This window comes from Gobius niger, assembly GCF_951799975.1.
Source record: "Gobius niger genome assembly, chromosome: 14".
Lineage (NCBI taxonomy): Eukaryota > Metazoa > Chordata > Actinopteri > Gobiiformes > Gobiidae > Gobius > Gobius niger.
In genome coordinates this window covers 30,100,613-30,123,270 of record NC_136865.1, presented here as the reverse complement: position 1 = coordinate 30,123,270, position 22,658 = coordinate 30,100,613, and the positions used below count along the sequence as shown (strand labels likewise).

At 42.4% G+C, this 22,658-nt stretch overlaps 1 protein-coding gene and 1 long non-coding RNA gene across 5 annotated transcripts in view; one reads left to right on the top strand and one right to left on the bottom strand.

The window, feature by feature from the left end:
* The window catches only part of ago4 (argonaute RISC component 4), a 44,551-nt gene extending 29,256 nt beyond the window's left edge, over positions 1–15,295 (top strand). Inside the window, exons 8-19 of one of the 4 annotated variants that reach the window (XM_079570902.1) lie at positions 440–587; positions 659–778; positions 2,410–2,571; positions 5,281–5,429; positions 5,520–5,704; positions 6,869–7,028; positions 9,187–9,418; positions 11,058–11,201; positions 11,367–11,501; positions 11,573–11,674; positions 12,469–12,668; positions 14,312–15,295. In XM_079570902.1, the coding sequence (XP_079427028.1) occupies positions 440–587; positions 659–778; positions 2,410–2,571; positions 5,281–5,429; positions 5,520–5,704; positions 6,869–7,028; positions 9,187–9,418; positions 11,058–11,201; positions 11,367–11,501; positions 11,573–11,674; positions 12,469–12,668; positions 14,312–14,420 (1,846 nt within the window). In that variant the 3' untranslated portion in view covers positions 14,421–15,295. The remainder of the gene's footprint in view (positions 1–439; positions 588–658; positions 779–2,409; positions 2,572–5,280; positions 5,430–5,519; positions 5,705–6,868; positions 7,029–9,186; positions 9,419–11,057; positions 11,202–11,366; positions 11,502–11,572; positions 11,675–12,468; positions 12,669–14,311) is intronic. The other 3 variants (XM_079570901.1, XM_079570899.1, XM_079570900.1) reach the window with 3 other exon arrangements.
* The window catches only part of LOC306974001, a 147,681-nt gene that overhangs the window by 17,297 nt on the left and 107,726 nt on the right, over positions 1–22,658 (bottom strand). The window lies entirely within an intron of this gene.

Sequence of the window (22,658 nt, the reverse complement as noted above, 5' to 3'; positions counted from 1 at the left end):
GAGTGATTGTTCGTCACAGAACGACCAAAATGGCGCAGTGTTCACCCAGTTTTAGAGGGAGCCCCGCGCTCAGACAGAGCAGCGTTTAGACTTTCATTACGGACTTCAAAATTTGACATCAAAGCTAAGAATATTCCAGAAATGATGTGGAATTTTTGGTTAATGTTACCCCTGCTCTGGATAAACAAAGCGACAGCCTAAGACACACCTGTGCATCTCATCAGTGTCTTGATATGACTCAGCTCTAGGATATGTCTGAACAAAATTTGAGAGAAATGGGTCACAATGAGCAATAACATGATTTTATTTCATCTTTAAACGATATTGTAAATGTGTGTGATCTAATATCGACACAAACGGCGGGACACGTGTCGAATCCTACTCTCTGAAACCCGAGCTTCCTCACTAACGGGGCCGTTTTTTTTCTGTGTATTCGTAGGTTTCCCTTGCAGCTGGAGAACGGCCAGGCCATGGAGTGCACCGTGGCCCAGTACTTCAAACAGAAGTACAACCTGCAGCTGAAGTACCCGCACCTGCCCTGTCTGCAGGTGGGGCAGGAGCAGAAGCACACGTACCTGCCACTAGAGGTCAGCGCCGCAGCTTTAAACCGCCTGAACACACACAGTCTGATTGTGGTTAACCGGTTTGTCTGACGCAGGTCTGTAACATCGTGGCCGGACAGCGCTGCATAAAGAAGCTGACCGACAACCAAACGTCCACAATGATCAAAGCGACGGCTCGATCCGCCCCCGACCGGCAGGAGGAGATCAGCCGACTGGTGAGTTCACAGTGAACGCTGGTTTGAATATGTGTGAATGAGAGTTCACTGTCAGGAGTCCAGCTCCATGCTGCTTCTTTCGACTGCAGCCTCAGACATTCACATGATCCAAATACAGGGTTTCACATTAATGTATTAGTTAATGGGGCCCATCATAGTCTCATTTGACAATTTTTAATGTATAATTTTTGCCCAAATGTGCGGGCCGAGGGTAAGAACGGATCACATGCAGGGGAGATGCTGATGTGCGCTTCATGTTAGACCCCACAGTTTTTGTTTTTTTTATTATTCATTCAACATAAAAGCACAAGATACACTTACAGGTAGTGCACCAACCCAAAAACCCTCCCTCCCTCCCTCCCTCCCTCCCTCCCTCCCTCCACCCCCATTTACACTCATTCACACTCATTCACACAAAAGTTACCTACAGTATCAATACTCCCACAATATACATCACTGCAGTCTGCAAAGAACAAAGTTCGTGGCACAGGAACTGTGTGTGTTGCTGGTCCATTGACAGCACCATTTTCATTAACTACAAATTCATGCATAATTGTTTTAATTTTATTTTAGGTACTTTTTTGTCTATTTTTTTTTTTTTTCCAAAAAATATTGGACATTATCTTCACCAGACCAGGTCTATAGGGTTCTTAAAGGAATAGGCCACCGTTTTTACATACTGAGATATGTTCTTACCTTAGCTTTGACGAGTTCTTTAGGACCTGTCTGATCTTCAGTCACGTAAACACAGCGCAGACGGCGTTAGCATTTAGCCTCTCCCTCTCTCCTCTATAGCTCCAAAACTGGTCAAGAAATCCGCGCAGTAATCTTCATTTTACTGCGCAGTAAAGTGAAGATTACTGCGCGGATTTCGAACTACTCCTGGTATTATTACGCCTTACAATATAGTCCCCCCTTTTATCCGCTTAGAAAATCCACATTGTTTAATTTTGTGTAATTATACTTTGTAGTGGAACACTTCACGTAACCATATTTAAATAGGGAAAACGTGGAAGAGCTTGGTAGCTTCTATCTTGACCTGTTTTGGAGCTATAGAGGAGAGAGGGAGAGGCTAAATGCTAACGCCGTCTGCGCTGTGTTTACGTGACTGAAGGCACGGGTGAAGATCAGACAGGTCCTAAAGAACTCGTCAAAGCTAAGGTAAGAACATATCTCACTATGTAAAAACGGTGGCCTGTTCCTTTAAGACTGTAGAGGCCATCAGCGCCACTGCAGGTGTTGTAGCAAGTTTTTTTTATTCATTAATTGTCTGTGAGAGTAAATCCTACGCTGACAGAAAAGACAAAGGGACAGAGGGATATTGTTCATCCAATTACACAATGGAGATCATTTTATTCAGTCAAATTTGGCTGTGAATACTGTTTAAGTGACGCTAGCACGCAGTTAGCTTTGCCTGTTAGCCTGTTAGCTTCTTCTTTGTAGTTCCATTAGTGTGTATTGGGGCCTCCGAGCCGGTTGCGTCTTGGATGAACTCCGGCAAGTTTTAGCATTGCCTGTTTAGCTAGCTAACTTTGACCACATTATAAACTGGTGCCCTAGTTTATAATGTGGTCCCCCCCAGTCATTCCAAAACGGTTTGTTAATGCTGTGGTGCCTGTGCCCGCTCTCAGGTGAAGAGCAACAGCATGGTGGGCGGCCCGGACCCGTACCTGAAGGAGTTCGGGATCGTGGTCCACAACGACATGACGGAGGTGACGGGCCGAGTGCTCCCCGCGCCCATGCTGCAGTACGGGGGCAGGGTGAGCACGGACTCCGGCAGGGACTGCGGCAGGGTGAGTACTGGGACCGGGGCTCTGCAGGGAGGGGGCGCCAGAGAGACAAACAGAGAGAGACAGAGAGGGAGCTACTTTACTGCCATGGAAAATCCTGGAGTCTCTCTTTGTGCCGTAATCCTTTGGGTGTTGATCTCAGCAGCAAACGGTCCTAAACTGTTTCAATCCCATCACGAAATCTGTAAAAGTGTCAGTTCCTGGAGAGAGATTTCTTTTCCCAACACAAAGAGTTTACTAAGTGTAGCACGACGATGAGCTGCTGAGAATCGCTCTGAATCTCAAATCAGCCTCGCACTCCAGAAATGAAATGGCCTTTCCCTAAATTTGTGCAGATAAATACATGAAGCTTCTAGAGAATCATTATATCATTTCAAATGTAGAATTGTCTGAGTCACGAGGCTGATTTGAGATCGAAGGATGGCGACCACGCTCCCTAAAGATGTCTATTTTTGATATTTATTGCATGACATTAAGTCCTCATTCCACTCTTCAGATTCAGAAAGCTTTATTGAACCTTCAAGGGCAATTCATTTGCTGCAACCTCAGACAGATATTTGCACATCACAACACTCACTGTGTGTCACTTCCAACAATACAGACAATGGATGACAAAAAAGGACACATTTGAAAAAGGTTAAGGTGACTTAGTAAACACACTCGCTTCAGAATTCAGCAGTTCAGTGACAGAGGGGACAAAAGAGTTGGAGAAACCATTTGTTTTCCGAAAAGGTGCATTAACCCCTTAACTCCCGCCTGAACCGAGCACATTTTCTCCAGTTTGGCTTTACCCCAGTCCAAAAGCTTCTGGAGAAAAGCTGTGAAAATAGCGACAGAACTGAGACGAAAACAATGATGGAAATGTGACAAAAAAGTGAGAAAACATTGACAAAAAAGTGACGAAAAATTAATGAAAAAGTGGCAAAAATGTCACAAAAATTTGACAAAAAATTTACAAAAAAATTACAAAAAATTGCCAAAAAATTACAAGAATAGACCAAAAAAAATGACAAAAAATGTGACCAAAATTTGATACAAAATTGACGAAAAAATGACAAAAATGTGACAAAAAATGACAAAAAAGTTACAAAAATGAGTTGAATAACCAACAAAAAAATTATGGAAAAAAAATGTGATGATGTGAGGAAAAAGATCCTCTCGGTTCAGGCGGGAGTTAAGAGGTTAAAACGACATCCAGAAGGCATCTTGCAACAACAAATAAAGTGTCCCCACCAATAGTAACACCAAACCTACGCCCTTGCTACCGGGCACCATGTTGGAGACCCCGCTATAGACCTTTAATTGTTTGTAAACATTCCAGGCTTATTTGGAGGCAGGAAGCTAACTGCCAACAGAAGCATCAGATAAACCTTATTTTATCATCTCAGATGTTGTCCTCTTGTTCTTGCACCTTAAGCCACAACAGGACCACTTTATTTAGTTGTAGTTTTACATTTATAATCGCTAGTTTTAGTTTCATCATATTTCTCATGCTCACTTCCTGCCTCCAGCTGATCACAGATGACGACAGCAGCGAAAGGGTCTATAAGGGCATAAAGAATATTAAAATGAAAACTAAAACACACACTCCTGACGCTTCGTTATTGTAAAACAGAAAACCTCATGACGTGGAGTTCTACTTTTAACCCCTTAACTCCCACCTGAACCGAGCACATTTTCTCCAGTTTGGCTTTACCCCAGTCCAAAAGCTTCTGGAAAAAAGCTGTGAAAATAGCGACAAAACTGAGACGAAAACAATAATGGAAATGTGACAAAAAAGTGACGAAAAATTGATGAAAAAGTGGCAAAAATGTCACAAAAATGTCACAAGAAATTGACAAAAAAATGACGAAAAAATGACAAAAATGTGACAAAATGTGACAAAAAAATTACAAAAATATGACAAAAAATTTGCAAAAAATAATAATAAAAAAGACAAAAAAAATTACAAAAAATGTGACCAAAATTTGATTAAAAAAAAATTGTTGCTGTGAAAATAGCAACAAAACTGAGACGAAAACAATGATGGAAATGTGACAAAAAAGTGAGAAACATTGACAAAAAAGTGACAAAAAATTTACGAAAAAATGACAAAAATGTGACAAAAATGTGACAAAAAAATGACAAAAAATGTGACAAAATGTGACACAAATGTGATAAAAAATTGACGAAAAAAAGGACAAAAATGAGTTGAATACCCAACAAAAAAATGATGGAGAAAAAAAAATCTGATGACGTGAGGAAAAAGATCCTCTCGGTTCAGGCGGGAGTTAAGAGGTTAAACAAACCTCCATCAAAAGAAAATAAAAATTCACAAAACATGCACTTTTTATCCATGAGGGGGCAGTACGCACACGGTTTTCCCTTTTAAGAAGTTATGAACATCAAAAAACAAGGAGACATTCAAGTGTTTACAGATTTCTTCACTAATATCTTGCTAAACAAATCCAAAATCCCTCTGAGCAAATCTTTGTAACTAATATGTCAGAAAATAAAACAAGTTTAAACCTGGCTCTGTCCATTATTTAGAATTTATGTCCGAAAATAAAGGCAGTTTTGTCCATTTTATTCCCATTCACCCGCAGAGACTCTATAGATCTGTGGCAGCCTGGTCGCCCTGACGTTGTAGCAGTGCAGTATTGTAGTGCCTTGTAGTGCCTTGTAGTGCCTTGTGTTCTGGCGTAGGAAGCGCGTGGCTGACTAAGGTTGTAGGGCCTCTCTTCGCAGAATAAGACGGTGGCGACGCCGAACCAGGGCGTGTGGGACATGAGGGGGAAGCAGTTCTACGCCGGCATCGAGATCAAGGTCTGGGCCGTGGCCTGTTTCGCGCCTCAGAAGCAGTGCAGAGAAGACCTGCTCAAGTGAGTCACGCCCGCTCAGGGTTAGAACCAGGGTGATCTTCTGAAGTCCTCAGAGGCATTTTAAATCCACGTTAACCCGTTCTCTTCCAGGAGCTTCACGGATCAGCTGAGGAAGATCTCGAAGGACGCGGGGATGCCGATCCAGGGCCAGCCGTGTTTCTGTAAATACGCCCAGGGAGCCGACAGCGTGGAGCCCATGTTCAAACACCTGAAGATGTCCTACGTGGGTCTGCAGCTCATCGTGGTCATCCTGCCGGGGAAAACGCCCGTCTACGGTAAGAAACAGCACTTTCCCCCTTTTTATTTTCATTTTTTGGACAATTTTTCCCACATTTTTCTCCACATTTCTTGATATTGGAGCTTACCATAAATTCTCTAATACTGGCCTGTGTTTCATTAGCGGCCGGGTCTCCGACAGAGGCCGGGTCTCCGACAGAGGCCGGGTCTCTGACAGAGGCCGGGTCTCTGACAGAGGCCGGGTCTCTGACAGTGGCCGGGTTCGCGGCTGGCGGAGACAAATTAAAGCCGGTCTCTAAAACAGGCCGGGGCTTTTATTAGAAACTATAGCGGTAGAAATAATCCCCATGTTAGGAATTTGTCTCATACTGGTGTAAATGAAAACTCACGTGCAGGAAGTAACAAACGGGAACCTGGGCCGAGGGGGACGCTGCGGAGGAGCTGATCCGAGCGTAACTTTGACACAGATTTAGCCACTTTTCAAACCTCCTGTGACGATATTTGGAAACAGGGCAAACAACAAATGTTTGTGACCCTCCAGGGTTTTAATAAAGTCTCCATCGCGTCTTCAAAGCACGTCCAGCTGCTCCGTGTGCAGGTCAGTCCCGCGCCTCAAAATAACTCCTCCCATCAGCGCGAGCGTCTCGTCTTCTCTCGGGTCAGTCTCATGATCGATCACAAACACAAACGCTCCGTCTAAACTCGCCTTTTACACAAGATAACAACAAATAATCTGCGGTAAAAACGAAACAGAAACCTGCAGTGACATTGATGTCAAAGCTCCGCTAACAGCAACGAAACACTTCCTGTTGTCCCGACAAAATAAAAGGCGTCAATGTTCCAGCCGCTGGGAGAGGGTTTGAAATGTTCATTAATAAATGAACCTAATATTTTAGGTGCAAATGGACACAAATCTCGTTTTTCTTCATTTTCCTGGTCGTCCGTTTTGCTCAAATAGAAATAAAGGCCTGTCTCTAATTGTGGCCTGGTTCCAATAAAGGCCTGGTCCTAGAGGCCCTTGAGGAAATAAAGGCCCCGGCCTATATTAGAGCATTTACGGTGACTCGATGTTCAAGATCTTCCAAACAGCTGTTTCAATATGATCTTGTAGATGATAATATCGTCAGTATATTATATTGCCTAACTGTACTTCACGTGTTCCTTCCTGCTCGTTTATCTCCCTCTTTTCTGTTCCCGTGCAGCGGAGGTGAAGCGCGTGGGCGACACGCTGCTGGGAATGGCCACTCAGTGCGTTCAGGTGAAGAACGTGGTGAAGACGTCGCCTCAGACTCTGTCCAACCTCTGCCTCAAAATCAACGCCAAACTCGGAGGCATCAACAACGTCCTGGTCCCACATCAGAGGTACGACTGTCGTGTCTGACCACAGCAGGTTTTACTCATTTAAGACGAGACATGGGGAAAATATTGGGGAAAATAATAGGTAAAATGTGGGGTGAAAATAGGGAAAATAAGGAGGAAAAATGGGGAAAATATGAGGAAAAAATTTGGGAAAAGAATAGGGAAAATGTGGGGTGAAAATATGGAGGAAAAATAGGGAAGCTATGTGGAAAAATAAGGAATATGTGGGGGAAATTAGGGAAAATGTGGGTAAAAAAAGGGAAAATATTGGGAAAATGTGGAGGAAAAATAGGGAAGATATGGGGAAAATATGGGGGAAAAATAGGGAAAACGTGGGGTGAAAATAGGGAAAATAAGGAGGAAAAATAGGGAAGATGTGGGGAAAAATAAAGAAGATAGAGGGGAACAATTAGAGGAAATGTGGGGTGAAAATATGGAGGAAAAATAGGGAAGCTATGGGGAAAAATAAGGAAGATGTGGGGGAAATTAGGGAAAATGTGGGTAAAAATAGGGGAAATGTGTGTAAAAATAGGGAAAATATTGGGAAAATGTGGAGGAAAAATAGGGAAGATGTGGGGGAAATATCGTGGAAAGAATAGGGAAAATGTGGGGTGAAAATAGGGAAGTTATGGGGGAATTGGTAAAAACATGGAGAAATAAGGATGTGGTGGAAAGAATTTGGAAAATGTGGAGGGGAAAATAATAGGGGAAATATGGGGAAAGATTATATTTGTTTTTTTTCCATATGGGGGTTAAAGGTTTACTCAATTAAGAGGCAAAAAAATAGACCAGACTCTCCCTTTATTTATTTTATCACGTTTTGTTCCAACATGTCCGCTCTCTGCTGTGTTTCCCATTCACAAATACTGACATGTTTGGTTTAACTACATGTGTTTATTTCTCCCTTTTTACCTGCAGCGTCTTTACTGCCCTCTAGTGGCCATCGGGAATTCTCTGAACCAAAGTTACTCATAACTCTTGTATAATATGTGGGAAAATATGCGTTAAAATAGGGAGAGATAATATGGGTGACAAATTAGGGAGAATGTGGGGGAAAGTATGGGGGTAAATTGGGGAAAAATATGAAGACATGGGGAAACATTTGGGAAATTTGGGAAAATATGGGGGAAAAATATGAAGATATGGGGAAACATTTGGGAAAATATGGGGGTAAATTGGAGAAAATTAGAAAAAATATGGAGGAAAATTAGGGGAAATATTGGGAAACAATTTGGGAAAGTATGGGGAAAATTTGAGAAAATATGGGGAAAAAATAAGGAAGATATGGGGGAAAATTAGGGAAAATGTGTGGTACAAATTAGGGAAAATATGGGGAAACAATTTGGGAAAATATGGGGGAAAATTAGGGGAATTATTGGGAAACAATTTGGGGAAATTAGGGAAAATATGGGGGTAAATTGGGGAAAATTAGAGAAAATATGGGGGAAAATTAGGGGAAATATTGAGAAACAATTTAGGAAAGTATGGGGAAAATATGGGGGAAATTTTGAGAAAATATGGGGAAAAAATAAGGAAGATATGGGGGGAAATTAGAGAAAATATTGGGAAACAATTTGGGGGAAATTAGGGAAAATGTGGGGGAAAATTAGGGGAAATATGGGGAAAAAATAAGGAAGATATGGGGGGAAAATATGGGGGAAAATTAGGGAAAATGTGTGGTACAAATTAGGGAAAATATGGGGGACAATGTGGGGAAACAATGTGGGGAAATATGGGGAAAATATGGGGGACAATTAGGGAAAATATTGGGAAAGAATAGGGAAAATGTGGAGTGAAAATAGGGAAGCTATAGGGAAAAATGAGGAACATATTGAAAGAATAGGGATAATGTGGGGGGAATTGGTAAAAAATTACGGGGGGGAAATTACGAAAATGTGGTGGAAAGAGTTTGGAAAATAGGGGAAATCGGGGAAATATGGGGGTAGAATATGGGGAAAGATTGTAATTTTTTTTTTTCCATATGGGGGTTAAAGGTGTTTTTTCTGCATGACAATGAGATGTAAATTCCGATGTTTCTCAGCACATTTTTGCATATTTCTGATATGAAAACATCGCTTCATCTCTGTTATCGCCAAAGTCCCCACAGACAGTGAGATATTTATTTTCGTCAGTTTAACGTCCCCCCTCTGGTTCTCCTCAGGCCGTCAGTTTTCCAGCAGCCCGTGATCTTCCTCGGGGCGGACGTCACTCACCCTCCGGCGGGCGACGGGAAGAAGCCGTCCATCGCGGCCGTGGTGGGGAGCATGGACGGGCACCCGAGCCGATACTGCGCCACGGTCCGAGTGCAGACCTCCAGGCAGGACATGTCCGGGGTAAATAGGCAGGACATGTCCGGGGTAAATACTTTCCCCAGCAGGCAGGACAACGGCGGGGTAAATATATGCACTCAAACACACACGGCCAGCCATAATGATCAGTGTTGTTCTGTGAAACGCCAAACCTTTGCACTTGCTTGTTACTGCAGACCGTCAGTGTTAAAGTCAGTGGGGGGGGAATAAACTCTACTCTGTTCTGAATGAACGGGAGCAGCAGCAAAAAGACTCGGAAAAACCACTTTACCTCTAAAATGGTGCAAAAGAGAGGCATGTCTGGGTTCTTTTTGCTCAGAAGAATCACAAAAATACCAAAAAACGACCGTCCATGACACATTCAACTGCAGTTTTGGCTGAAATTGTACTAAATGTTTTGCTCAAAAGTTTCTCGTGTCCAAATTGACGGTCGCTCCACAACCAGCTCAGTCTTTTCCGGTTCTGGTCCAGCAGCAGGTGCACCTTAACATCAGGGAAATTGTGTCATTGTTGGGGCTTGAAACGACTACAACATTTTAGTGGTCGACTTATATGTTTCATATAGTAGAAAACTTGTTGTTGTGTGATGACATCATGGTTTATAGTAAATGGTCTCAACTTATAAAGCGCTTTTCCATCGACATTAGGCACTCATAGCGCTTTACAGCAGGGATCCACCTTCCTGAAAACATTAGAGTAAGAGGGGGAAGCTAATCTTGCAACCTTTTTCCGATAAGGACAAGTCTTTCCAGAGCCCGAGGAGCATGTTTGTTTGTGTTTTCAATATGTTGAGGCAGGAAATTGTTGCAGGAATATCCCACAATAAACATGAAGTACAATAAAACAAAACTTACTTTGGGTAAAATAATTATGTATTGCTTTAGAAAAAAAGCATTTAAATGAACAGACAATGAATAGAGAGCCCAAAAGTGTATTAAAGAGGGGGTATTATGCTTTTTTAAATCCCATAGCACCAGTCTATATCACACTACAATGATGACAAACCTTCTGTTGGTCTGTAAATGCAGTAAATTAGAATAACTGCCTTGTATAAAATGTCTCTCTCAAAATGGCTGTAGTGAATGTCTTGAAATAGGCCTCTGTCTCTTTAAGAACCTCTGACCCTTTCAGACACGCCCCCTCCACACGCTGTCTGTGGCATCAGTGGGGAGGGGGTTCTGCTGAGGAGCAGTGGTTGGTTACTCGGCTGGTGACGAAAGCTCGGAGGCGTCTCCAGGAGGTGGGGGCGTTCCTAGGAGGACTCAGGCAAACCTATCCCTAAAATGGCCGCCATCAGTTTTTACAGATTACTCAAAAATACGTGAATGTGCCAAGGCAACACTTCAGGCATGTTTGTAATGAGGGAATGACATAATAACATGATGGAAAGCTTGACAAAGTCGATTTTGCATAATACCCCCCCTTTAACGATACGATCGTAGTCGATGTAGTTGAGAGATGTGTTTTTAGTCTGTTAATGGTTTGGCATAAAGAGTTGAACTGATGAATGTTTACTCGACCTGAACTGGAAATGACTGCGTTGCTGTTGTTGTGGCGTCTGTTTGCTTCACAAATCCATAATTTGAGCATTAAAGCGGCTCTCAGAAGCATAAATGTGCTGCTGCCTGTGTAAACCCTGATCCTGTTTTGTTTTCTTTCAAAGGAAGCCGTTCTTGTAGATCTGCTCGAAAGCTAAGCGTTTGTGTTTCTCGTCCTGTCGCAGGAGCAGCTGTTCAGTCAGGAGGTGATCCAGGACCTGACCAACATGGTGCGAGAGCTGCTCATCCAGTTTTACAAATCCACGCGCTTCAAACCCACCAGGATCATCTACTACAGAGGAGGCGTGTCCGAGGGCCAGATGAAGCAGGTGACGAGCTTTAACACGTTCATAAAACAGATCCAGGGTCTCCACAGGGCGTTAACGTGGTCTGTGTGGAGACTTTTAGCATCATGAAATCCTCTCTTTTTGTTATATATTCTAACAGCCTGTACAGTGATGGCTGCTCTTTGAACCGTCTCCGTTTCCCCTCAGGTGGCGTGGCCGGAGCTCATCGCCATCAGAAAAGCCTGCATCAGTTTAGAGGAGGATTACCGGCCGGGCATCACGTACATCGTGGTCCAGAAGCGCCACCACACCAGACTGTTCTGCTCCGACAAGGCCGAGCGGGTCCGCACAGCTCCCTCTCCTCATGTCACCGCGCTGCCCTTCATCTGTTCTAAATCTAAACTCCTCCACAGGTCGGGAAGAGCGGGAACGTCCCGGCGGGAACCACAGTGGACAGCACCATCACACACCCGTCTGAGTTCGACTTCTACCTGTGCAGCCACGCGGGCATCCAGGTGAGACTTAAACATCCTATAGAAGTGACCGACAGGAGGCGCTGTGGGGCCTCTCTGTTGTTGGGTGTTCAACTCATTTTTGTAACTTTTTTGTCATTTCTTTGTCATTTTTTGTCACATTTTTGTCATTTCTTTGTCAATTTTTTTCATTTTTTGGTCCATTTCTACTCAATTTTTTGTCATTTTTTGTCACATATTTGTCGAATTTTTGTCATTTTTTTGGTCAAATTTGTATCAATTTTTCCCCACATTTTTGTCAATTTCTTGTGACATTTTTTGTGACATTTTTGCCACTTTTTCATAAATTTTTCGTCACTTTTTGTCAATGTTTTCTCGCTTTTTTGTCACATTTCCATCATTGTTTTCGTCTCAGTTTTGTTGCAATTTTTTGTTGCTTTTTTCCAGAAGCTTTTGGACTGGGGTAAAGCCAAACTGGAGAAAATGTGCTCGGTTCAGGCGGGAGTTAAGGGGTTAAAAAGCTTTAGATTTAATTCCAGCTGTCATTACATCCACATTTCTTTGGAAATAGTGACAGAAGAAAAAAAAAGATCTAAAACACATTCAGTCTCAAATGTTTTGCTCAAATCCATGTTTTTCTTCAATCTTCTGTCACTGGAATAGATACAAATCTTTAGAGATGACACAATCATAGACTTGTTTTACATTTCTCTGTTGTGTGTAAAAACCCTGATATAATATGTCTTTTTTTTGGCTGAAAAGTATCTAAAACCCAGCGTTAGGAGCACACTTGTCGTCTGGGATGTTATTGACTTGAGTTTGTTGTTCCTCCCCAGGGCACGAGCCGTCCCTCCCATTACCACGTGCTCTGGGACGATAACTGCTTCACGGCCGACGAGCTGCAGCTGCTGACGTACCAGCTGTGCCACACGTATGTGCGCTGCACCCGCTCCGTGTCCATCCCGGCGCCCGCCTACTACGCCCGGCTGGTGGCCTTCAGGGCGCGGTACCATCTCGTCGACAAGGACCACGACAGGTCAGAGCCAAAACTAAAAGTGGAAGTTTATCCTGCAAATAGGGCTGAAGCTGACGGTTGTTATGGCTGTGAAATATGTATGAAAACGTTTTCCCTCATTGAGCTAAAGTGACGACGTAAAGAAAAAAGAATAGGCCCAAGAATAGACCCTTGGGGGACTCCACAGCACACTGGGGCCAGTCAGGAGAAAAACCTTTACAGAATAGGCCCTGTCAGACAAGTCGGACCTAAACCAGGCCAGTGCTGTCCCCCTGACACCTACGCACGGCCCAGCAGAAAAACAAATCTGAAAATCTGTAAAAGTATCTGTAAAAATCAGCTAATCTAGCGCCGATCAAAGCTGATATCTCCAGGACTGATTGACTTCCTAGGCCTCAGGGAAACAGAGAAACATCGCGATGGAAATTAGCTACAACTTTGACCAACTAAACCTCAGTGAATATGGAGCTGTCGTCATTTTGAAGGGCAGGACCTGGAGAATTCAGTCACTGAATTAGTTTTAACTTCTGCAGTTGTATTTTTCATCACAGCGCGAAATGCCATGGCAAGCAACAGTGTGCTAATGCTAACGGCAGCTAATCAAAGCTGGGACTGAAACTATGATTGAATCATCTAAGAAATAAAATTAAATCGGCCACTGTATTTGCTTTTGCAGGATTATCGACAAGATATTAGGAAAAATCTGAAAATATAACCCTACCTTTGACATTGGCCTTAGATGACCTGTAATTTATAGCCAGACTGAAATATGTCCATGACATTATGTTGTTAAAAGGACTGCAATAGGTTCCGTTCACGTGACATCCCAACGCTCTAAAGAGCCTTTATATAGCCTATATAACTATGGTAACTGTCTTTATGCACATTTCTAGTCTTGGTTTATCACTTATCCGGAGCCAATTCACATGAAACAAAAACTGCCATAAAGTTCAAAGTCCTCTCTTCCTTTCCAGGCTCTGCCTTACTATTCCTTGTCCATTCCACGCTGGGAATTAGTCTGATCACGGAGCAATTGGAGCAGTTTGAAGGGGCCTAACATGCACAGATTGTCAGTGACGACAGCTGTAGTCCAATTCACAAAATATGAAGTGAACATAAACTCATGCAGAGGCAAAATCCTCCACTACTACTCTCCTCCAGCTCATATGAACTAAGGTCTCTGTGAAAGGCACTATATAAATAAAGATCTTCTTTTTCTTCTTCTTCTAAATATTTCCTCATAAAGGTGTCCAAAAGTGGAGAAGGTATTCAAAAACATGAACGTGAGCTTTTTACCATAAGAATAATGTGGCAGGTTAATGATCAGGGGAAACATTTGGACGTTTTCTTTCTGGGAATTTCTTTAAAAACCTCTTTACAATAGAGCTGTTTTGGCACCTGCTCCGACTGAAGTAGAATTCAATAATATGAACACAAAGTACAGTAATTATAAAACCACTTTGGTCCATCCAAGCTGGACTTGACTACAGCTCCTTTACTACTCCGTTACTAAACCAGAAACAAGACTGCTGTTAACAATGTGTGTCTCTGTGCCCAACGGTGTCCCAGACCTCTTTAAAAGACAAGGATTACTGTATCTTGACTAAACCTAAATCAAACGACGTCGTCAAACCTTCCCCTGACTGTTTGTTTCCCTCCCACAGCGCCGAGGGGAGCCACGTGTCGGGGCAGAGCAACGGCCGCGACCCGCAGGCCTTGGCCAAAGCCGTTCAGATCCACTACGACACGCAGCACACCATGTACTTCGCCTGACCTCGCTCCGTCCTCCTCCTCCTTCACGGACATTTCTCCTTTCCTCCTCCTCCTCCTCATCCTCCTCATCATCTCTCTCCCGTCTCCATCCTCTCCTCCACAAATGTTCGTTTTCGATTTCTCGGCTTTTGAACAATCTCCCACCAGCGTTTCCCACAGCACTGCGAAGCCCGACGGCTCCACCCGCGGCTTCCCCTGCACAAAACGAAAAAGAAAACGCATTTATTATTCTTTTTTGACAATTTTGAGCCATTAATTTCTTCTTTTTTTTTTTTTTTCGTTTCTATATATCTCTATATATATATACGAATGTCTGCACTCTTTTAAGTTTTGTAAGGTTATTACTTTTTAGCGGCTACATAAGCTCGCCCAAGCTAAAGCAGGACTCTTCTCTCACTTACCTCAAATGCCCTCTAGCGGGCGCAATCCTAAACGAGTTTTATCGGGTCGTAACTTAGCGGGGCGGCGGTCGGTGGCGGGCAGGGATTTAAAGAAAAAAAAAAGAAAAAACTAAACTATATATCTATATTTTCCTTGTTTTTATGCGTGTTGTAACTTCGGTCTTTTACAAAGCGAGGTGAAACCCGGGTGTCCGCGCCCCGGCGTTGCTAGCTCTTTTAGCCCTGTTTGTCGTGAGATTGAAACGTCTTTTATCGTTTGTAAATAGGAACATATATTCACGTACTGCTGTATCGGAGCACTGCTAAGAAAGAAGTATCCAAACGGTTCGGCTCCAGTTCAGAATGTTCGCTGTTCGGTGTTTGAGGAGAATAGCGGCTTTTACTGATTTAAAAAAAAAAAAAAAAGCGCAGGTCGTTTTGGATCACAGGTGTGTCATTTCAGGGAGTTCATCTTGGATTTGTTCAGGGTTTTTGGCTTACAAGTCAAAATGGAGGCCTTAAATGTCATTGAAAAGCTTTCGATTGCACCAAAACCGACTAGAGCTGGATGATGGCATAGCCGATAATGTAAGATCCCCAAATATCGGCCGATCTAGCGCCGATAAAAGGACCGAAAGTGGTGGATTTTTTGAGTTCCTCTGTGAATATGGACAGGCTGCAGATCATTCTGAAGCACAGAACCTGGAGAATGTAGTCGGCGAGTTCCACAAATGACTCAAAGGGACTTCCTGTTTCGATCCGGCGCGCCAAAGTAAAAGCCCACAGCTCGTCTCATTGATTAGTTCAGCAGCAACGATACAAGAATGTAATTAAATACACACGTTTTAAGTGTTTTGCCTGTTAATAATCAGGCAGAAAGAAAGAAAGTTGAACTAATGAATGAGATGGTGCTTTTATTTTGGTGTGCTGGATAAGTGTGACGTCAAGACTTCTGCTTCCGGCAAATATGCGAGAAAGAAACATAAATAAACTCTTTCAAACAACCATCAATGTTTCTGAAACTCAACGCAGAGTTACTGAACCTACTTATTTCTCTAAAATGCTGCACTTTCTGCTAAAAAAAGTATTATTTGCTAAAGTCGCTAACTCCGGGTTTAGCAAAGCGCCGACTTACGTTAGCATTTCTCTCCGCTAAACCCGAATGTAGCGATTTTGGTAAATACTACTTTTATAGCAGTAGGTTCAGCATGTTTGGCTAATGGGCCTGATAGATAAGTATGTTCAGTAACTCTTTGTTGAGTTTCAGAAATATTGATCGTGTTTTTTGGGTTGTTTCTCACACATCTGCCGGAAGTAGAGCTGTGACGTCACCACGGTTTTGGTGGCTGTGCAGTTAGCTACAGTATGCTAATGCTAATGACAGAAGCTATGAATCACCTAAAGTAAGAAAATAAAATCGGCCATTGCTGGAGCGGCCAGGTGTTTGTTTTTACAAGATTACAGACCAGACTTTTAGAAAAATCGGCCAAAAGTATCGGTCGAGCATATCGGCATCGGCCTTAGAGAAACCCATATTGGTCGACCTCTAATCTCGATGACATAAAATCAAAATTTCTTGAAAAATAATGACATTACTAGACTTTTTTGCTGCGTAAGCTGGTTGAAAGTACAGAAATGACAGGCTACACATTCAGCTGCAGTTTTGGTTGAAATTATGGGCATTTTTTTACTTGATTATTGAGTCCGATTTCTAGATTTCACCTCAGTGGAATAACCTGCAGAAGACTCTTCAACTTAGATCTACTGCGACTTGGACCAGGCATTTTTCCCATCTCCCTTTTGCACTTAATACAAAAAAAAAAAAAGGGTGTGGACAAAAATGGAATGTCGTTGCCTTGAATTAGGAAGAAAAAAATCCAGAAAAACGAGCGAAAACCCGCTCGAATTCAAGACGAACTCTCACCGTGAGCACTTTCAATCGTCCCACAGCGTTTACGTCGCGTTCGAAACAGGCGAACGTTCTGAACTCCAGCCCCTTTTAACTTGTGTAAACGTTTTTTTTTGTAGAGCGGATGTGTAAAAGTCGGGTTTTGAAATGTAAAAAAAAAAAAAATGACAAAAAAAAAAAGAAAAGAAAAGCTATTGACTTTGGGAGGAACGGAGAACTGCTGTAAATGCGTCAGATTTCCTTTTTTATATCCACACACGAGTACAGTATAGTATATTCTATGAACAGTTGAGGCTTCGGACGGACTCGGGCCGGTGCGGTTTTGGTTTGTAGCGACCCCCCCCCCCCCCTCCCCCGTTTTGGCTGAACCGGTCCAGGGTTTTGTGTCAGAAAACATCGGGTTTCTCAAAACGCTGGACTGGACTCGTTTCCACCGAGCGACACGGCGTTTATTCAACAAACTTCGAGATTCAGAGCACTCGAAAGAAAGCACATTTTATATTGGGTTTTAAATGGCAGCTACGTTCTTCTTGGTGCCAATTTCTGATATTTTAATATAATGACCCTTTAAGTTTAAGGCGAGACACGGCAGGTGAAAACACTGATCTTTTTTTAGCTCGTTTTCTCCCTTAAAGTGATGGTCTGGAAGTCTAAAATGTGTTACGCATAGTTCAGGCGGCCATTTTGAACCCCGAAGTACATGCGATACTACAACAGGATTTACAAAAGGTCTGCTTCACTCCTCAGACTAAATTAATACAAAGAGGAAACCTTTCTCTGTGATTCTCAGTCGGTGTTTAAGCTGCTCAAGACGTTAGCATGCTACCGGTTAGCAACTGTCAATGGCTTCAACATCATAAACACATGTGTGGCTCACATCTATGACACTGAGGAAATACTACAGGACCTCTGTCACAGGTTGTATCCAAGGCTAGATGTTTGTGGTTCAGGACATTCTCTTGGAGAGGTCAGAGCTGAGCTGTTGAAGCTAAATGCTAACCGGTAGCATGCTAACCTCTTAACCCCTTAACTCCCACCTGAACCGAGCACAGTTTCTCCAGTTTGGCTTTACCCCAGTCCAAAAGCTTCTGGAAAAAAGCTGTGACAATGGCAACAAAACTGAGACGAAAACAATGGTGGAAATGTGACAAAAAAGTGACGAAAATTGCTGAAAAAGTGGCAAAAATGTCACAAAAATGTCACAAGAAATTGAAAAAAAATGGATGAAAAAATGCCAAAAATGTGACAAAAAAATGTCAAAAATGTGACAAAAATTTGAGAAAAATGTTACTAAAAATGTACAAAAAAATGACAAAAATGTGACCAAAACAAATACAAAAATGTGATTAAAATTTGACACAAAAAAAGAAAGAAAAAAATGTGACAAAGTGACCCAACAAAAAAATGATGGAAAAAAAATCTGATGACGTGAGGAAAAAGATCCTCTCGGTTCAGGCGGGAGTTGAGAGGTTAAAGTGGGGGTTAAGAGGTTAAACTCTGACTCACTGGTTTCTTCACATAAACGTTCGTCTTGAGCAATGATCACGAGTTCATAAATATGCCACTGTCGATCAGTTGTGTTTCATTTTCATCCTGAGTAGAGATATTGCTACACGTTGTCGTACTGCATAATTCTACTTCGGTGTTCAAAATGGCCGCCATAACAACAAAAGTCACATGACTGAAAGGCATGTACATAATGTGCAAAATCAACTACCTGCATTTTGATGTAAAGTCAGTTTTGTAAAGTCACCCCTTCCTGGATCTCGGCAGCTAATCAGAGTCTAGTCTCCTCCCGCGTCGACCAATGAGACGAGCTTCTCCTGTGAACCAGCCTGTCCAATCAGGAGGGAAGGGGAGGAGCTTGAGCTTTACTTTGAAAATTCTGTTCTTGTTGTCATTTGGCAAACGAAGAAGCGCTTTCTGGTTAAAGAGGGAGGAGTTTGTTTAGTTTCAAATTTCAGTCTGTCACTCCGCCCTTTGCAAACTTACAGACTATCACTTTAACGTCTTAGTTTTATTGTCATCAGTAGGAAAAAAAGACCAAACTCACCCTTGAGATTCATCCAGGAAGTCACTCCCTCGTCTTTCCCGCACTTATTTATCCACAAATACTGATATGTTGGGTATTCATCTCTTTTCAGCGGGATTTTTAAATGTCTAATTCTAAGTCTCATTTATTACGCTTGGCCCATTTTGGCCATTTTTATGCGTAAAACATAAAATGACAGAAATCCTCCAATACATTTTTTCCTCATATTTATATCAGTGGTGTTCAGCCAAAGTTTCAAATCGATATCTCTTAATTTATTTTTTAATCTCATTCACCTGCAGCGTCTCGCCACCAAAAAATAAAACATGAGCAATTTATTTTTAGTCATCAAATCATCAGAACAAGACTTAAAACTGAAACGAAATCAGGACAATCTCTTTGCAAATGATGCTAAGACTATAACGATGCTTTTGTGATACATTGTGCCCAGAAACCGTGTTAGATCAATGGGAGTTCCACAAGGCGGTGTTCTGGGCCCTCTGCTCTTTCTCTTACGATCTCACATTTGTCGACTGCGTGGCGCTCGGTGGGAACATTTAGCTTCTAAGCCTGAATCCCGGGTCAGTTTCGTTGTAGCGAACAGCGGTCTGCAGCCGGACCTTATCGTGAAGCGCTTTTATCACGGTCTTAACCCTGACTTTGCCAGTTCAGGGCGTAACTTCTTTTGGACCTTGACACTGCTGGATATGTTTGTTTTTTTTCCCCTCGGTTTTCTTTTATCTGTAGAGGTTCGAGGTGTGTTTTTGTTTCTTTTGCTATTTCTGGCCAATTCCTTGCACTGAACCGCTAGAGGGCGCTATGGATAGATAGATAGACGGACGAAGCAGATGGCACTCATAACGTTGTAAACTTTATAACCAATCGAGAAAGCAGATTTGTAAAAGTTTAATATAATGAAACTGTTTTTGTGGTTTAAAAAAAAAGAAAAAAGATCCTGTTTAGAAATAGTCGTTCACCATCGATGTCGTCTTGTTGTTGTCAATGTTCAAATATCGTGATGAAATTTAAGGAGGTTTTTTTTCTTTCGTGTGGCGAGGTTAAAGAGTAGAGCGCTTTACGGGAACCTTGTAGCAAAGCAGAGTTGGCATAGCACTCTCCGAAAAGTCGCTAACGTAGTCGGACAATCAGCGGCGGGTCCGGACGGCTCCACGATGGGTGGAATTTTCAGTCTTTTTAAAGCTCTTTCTATAACTGTGTGTGTCGAAATATAACCGTGGATGTTTTCAAAAACGAGGGGAAAATGTGGCACAAACAAAATCCTCAAAACGTCCTGAAATCTTTGACCTTTTTGGTCGTTTTGCAACAGTATTTTCTCACATACGAAGTTCCTACGACTTCAGCGACTCTGTAAATCTATTAGACACATCAATGATTATATTTTTAAAGTCATTTTCGTTGGTAGGCTTTTCCTTCGTCCAGACACATGTGATTTTGCGTTCATTGCCAAAAAAATCTCCCATTTCACATAGAAATGTGTTATTTTTTTAAATCCCAGTAACTTGAGAAAGTTGAACACACACTAGAGGTCGACTGATATACCAGGCCGATATTCGGGTATTTATTTATTGGGCATATTGGCCTGATATCTCTGGATACGAAAGTGGTAGAGACTTCCATATCTTACCTTTGGAAAGAGGTAAAATATGAGCCTTTAAAAAGAGCCTCCCACAACCTCCTCGGCCTCAGGAGCTGAGAAACATCACGGTGAAAATCAGTCACAAGTTTGTCCACCTCGGACAGTATTTATACTGTATATTATACACGGCAGACTTTTGCTTATAATTTCAGAACCATAACAGAGTCTGCAGTTTTAAAGTGATTGTCTGGAAGTCTTAATGTTTTACACATTTTATAAAACATTTTATAAAATCCTGCATTTCGATGAACATAGATATAATAGAATATAAAGGTGAGTGGGTCCCATTCAGCCCCATTCATTAAATGCTTCCAAATTTCGGCCTCCTAAACAAAAACTACCATGGTTAAAAATATGTCCCCCACCCCAGCGTGGTCACATGGGTCACATGGGTCACATGGGTCATAGCGATTTTTAGAGAAAGAAAACTCTTTGGAGCCAGACTTTTAAGCCGTTCTTGGGACGTTTGAAGTCCCATTAGAATCAATGCTCCCCAAGTGTCTCTTGGAGTCGCCCCTGCCACCAGGGGGCGGTATTACAGCAATGTCAGCTCCCGCCATAAGAACCATAGAGAAGCATGTTCTCGCCCATTGGATGTAGAGTAAGAAAGAGGGGGAGGAGTTTGATCGTTTCCTTTTGAAAAGTCTGTTCCTGCTCTCCTCATTTTGTAAACTAAGAAAGTCTTTTCTGGTTAAAGAGGGGAGGGATTTGTTTAATTAGCAATTTCACTCTATCACTCCTCACTTACAGACTATCACTTTAAAACAAGCTGCTTCTGAAGTATCTACAAAACGTGAATGTTCTGAATAAATCAGCCCAAATATTGGCATCGGCCTCAGAAAAACCCATATCGGTCGACCTCTAACACAAACTAAAATAGCAACATCTATTTAAATACGAGTGACTTCTTGGCCTTGTCTGTTTGTAGCTGAGCCTTAAAGCACATTCTTTGTCGTGAGACGTCAGGAATGTTTCGCAGTGTGGCTTTAACACCTACAGAGACATTGTAAAATCCCTCACTGTCTTCCCTTGATAAAATCAGAGCGATATCCCGGTTTCAAACTTGTTCAGGAAGGATTTTGTCGTTGCCTTTATCCACATTTTCCCCTTTTTTTTTGGAAACATCCCAAACATCAGCTTCAAAGTCTCTACTATTTAACCGCGTCGTTCGTGTTTCTGACACTGGATGGAACCGAAGCAGCATCAGCACTGCCCTCGCGCCGGACCCCTGTCGGTGGAAAAAAGGAAAACGCCGGATTCTGGGGGAGTTTTCTTTTGAATCGAAAGGTTGGTTTTTTTTTTGGCCCGGTTTTCCGGTCGGACGGTCGCCGCCTACGCCTCGTCAGGGGAGCTCCGCCCGAGTGAAGAACTTCTTTGTAATAAACCGCCCGTGAGTTTGCAGGTTTACTATGAACGAGTTTGGGCACTGTCCTGGCGCTGGCGTAGGCGCGGGGCGACTTCCTCTACAGCGGAAAAAAAGAGAAAACAGACACAAGTGAGGGGAGTTTTTGTTGTTTCCCAAAGGGGTCGACCGGGCAATGCATGCAATAATCCACTTTGTGTTGACAATGTGCACTATTTTCAATTGATTTCGCCTCTTCGGAGGTTTGTTCAAAGCTAAATAATGACAGAGGGGGCGAGTCCACGTGCATGCGAGTTTGCAGCGTTCTGGCGACATCTGGTGGAGGAAGAGAGGAACAGTCATTTCTTCAAGCTTTAGTTATTCATTTTCTGGTTTAAACATCCAGTTATGCATCATTTTGGAGATTTAAGGTGGATTTTACGCCCGATTTATCCCTGATTTGATCTTGACGAGGCCTGATGGGACTTGGAAGGGGGTGAAAAGTTACTGTAATGACTTAAACTTTTACATTATCAAAGTGAATCATTCAGTCCTGAAACTTTTCACACTGAGTATTATTATATATGACCTTCCAGGCCTCGATCAACATCAAATGGGAGAAAAATGTGACTAAATCACTTCTAAGCTGAGTGTATGAACCAGACATCACAGAACTTAAGTGCATTACTAAAGCGGGAATGAAATGATCTCATTAAATCGAAAATGGCTGCTTTAATGAGCCAAATAACCACAAATTTGACCCTGTGTACTCACAAGTTGTGTATGATATTTTCACAAGAATGAGCTTGTATTTACCAGACTTTGCAGCTTGTTTTTAAAGTATTTACCCCCTTAACTCCCACCTGAACCGAGCACATTTTCTCCAGTTTGGCTTTACCCCAGTCCAAAAGCTCCTGG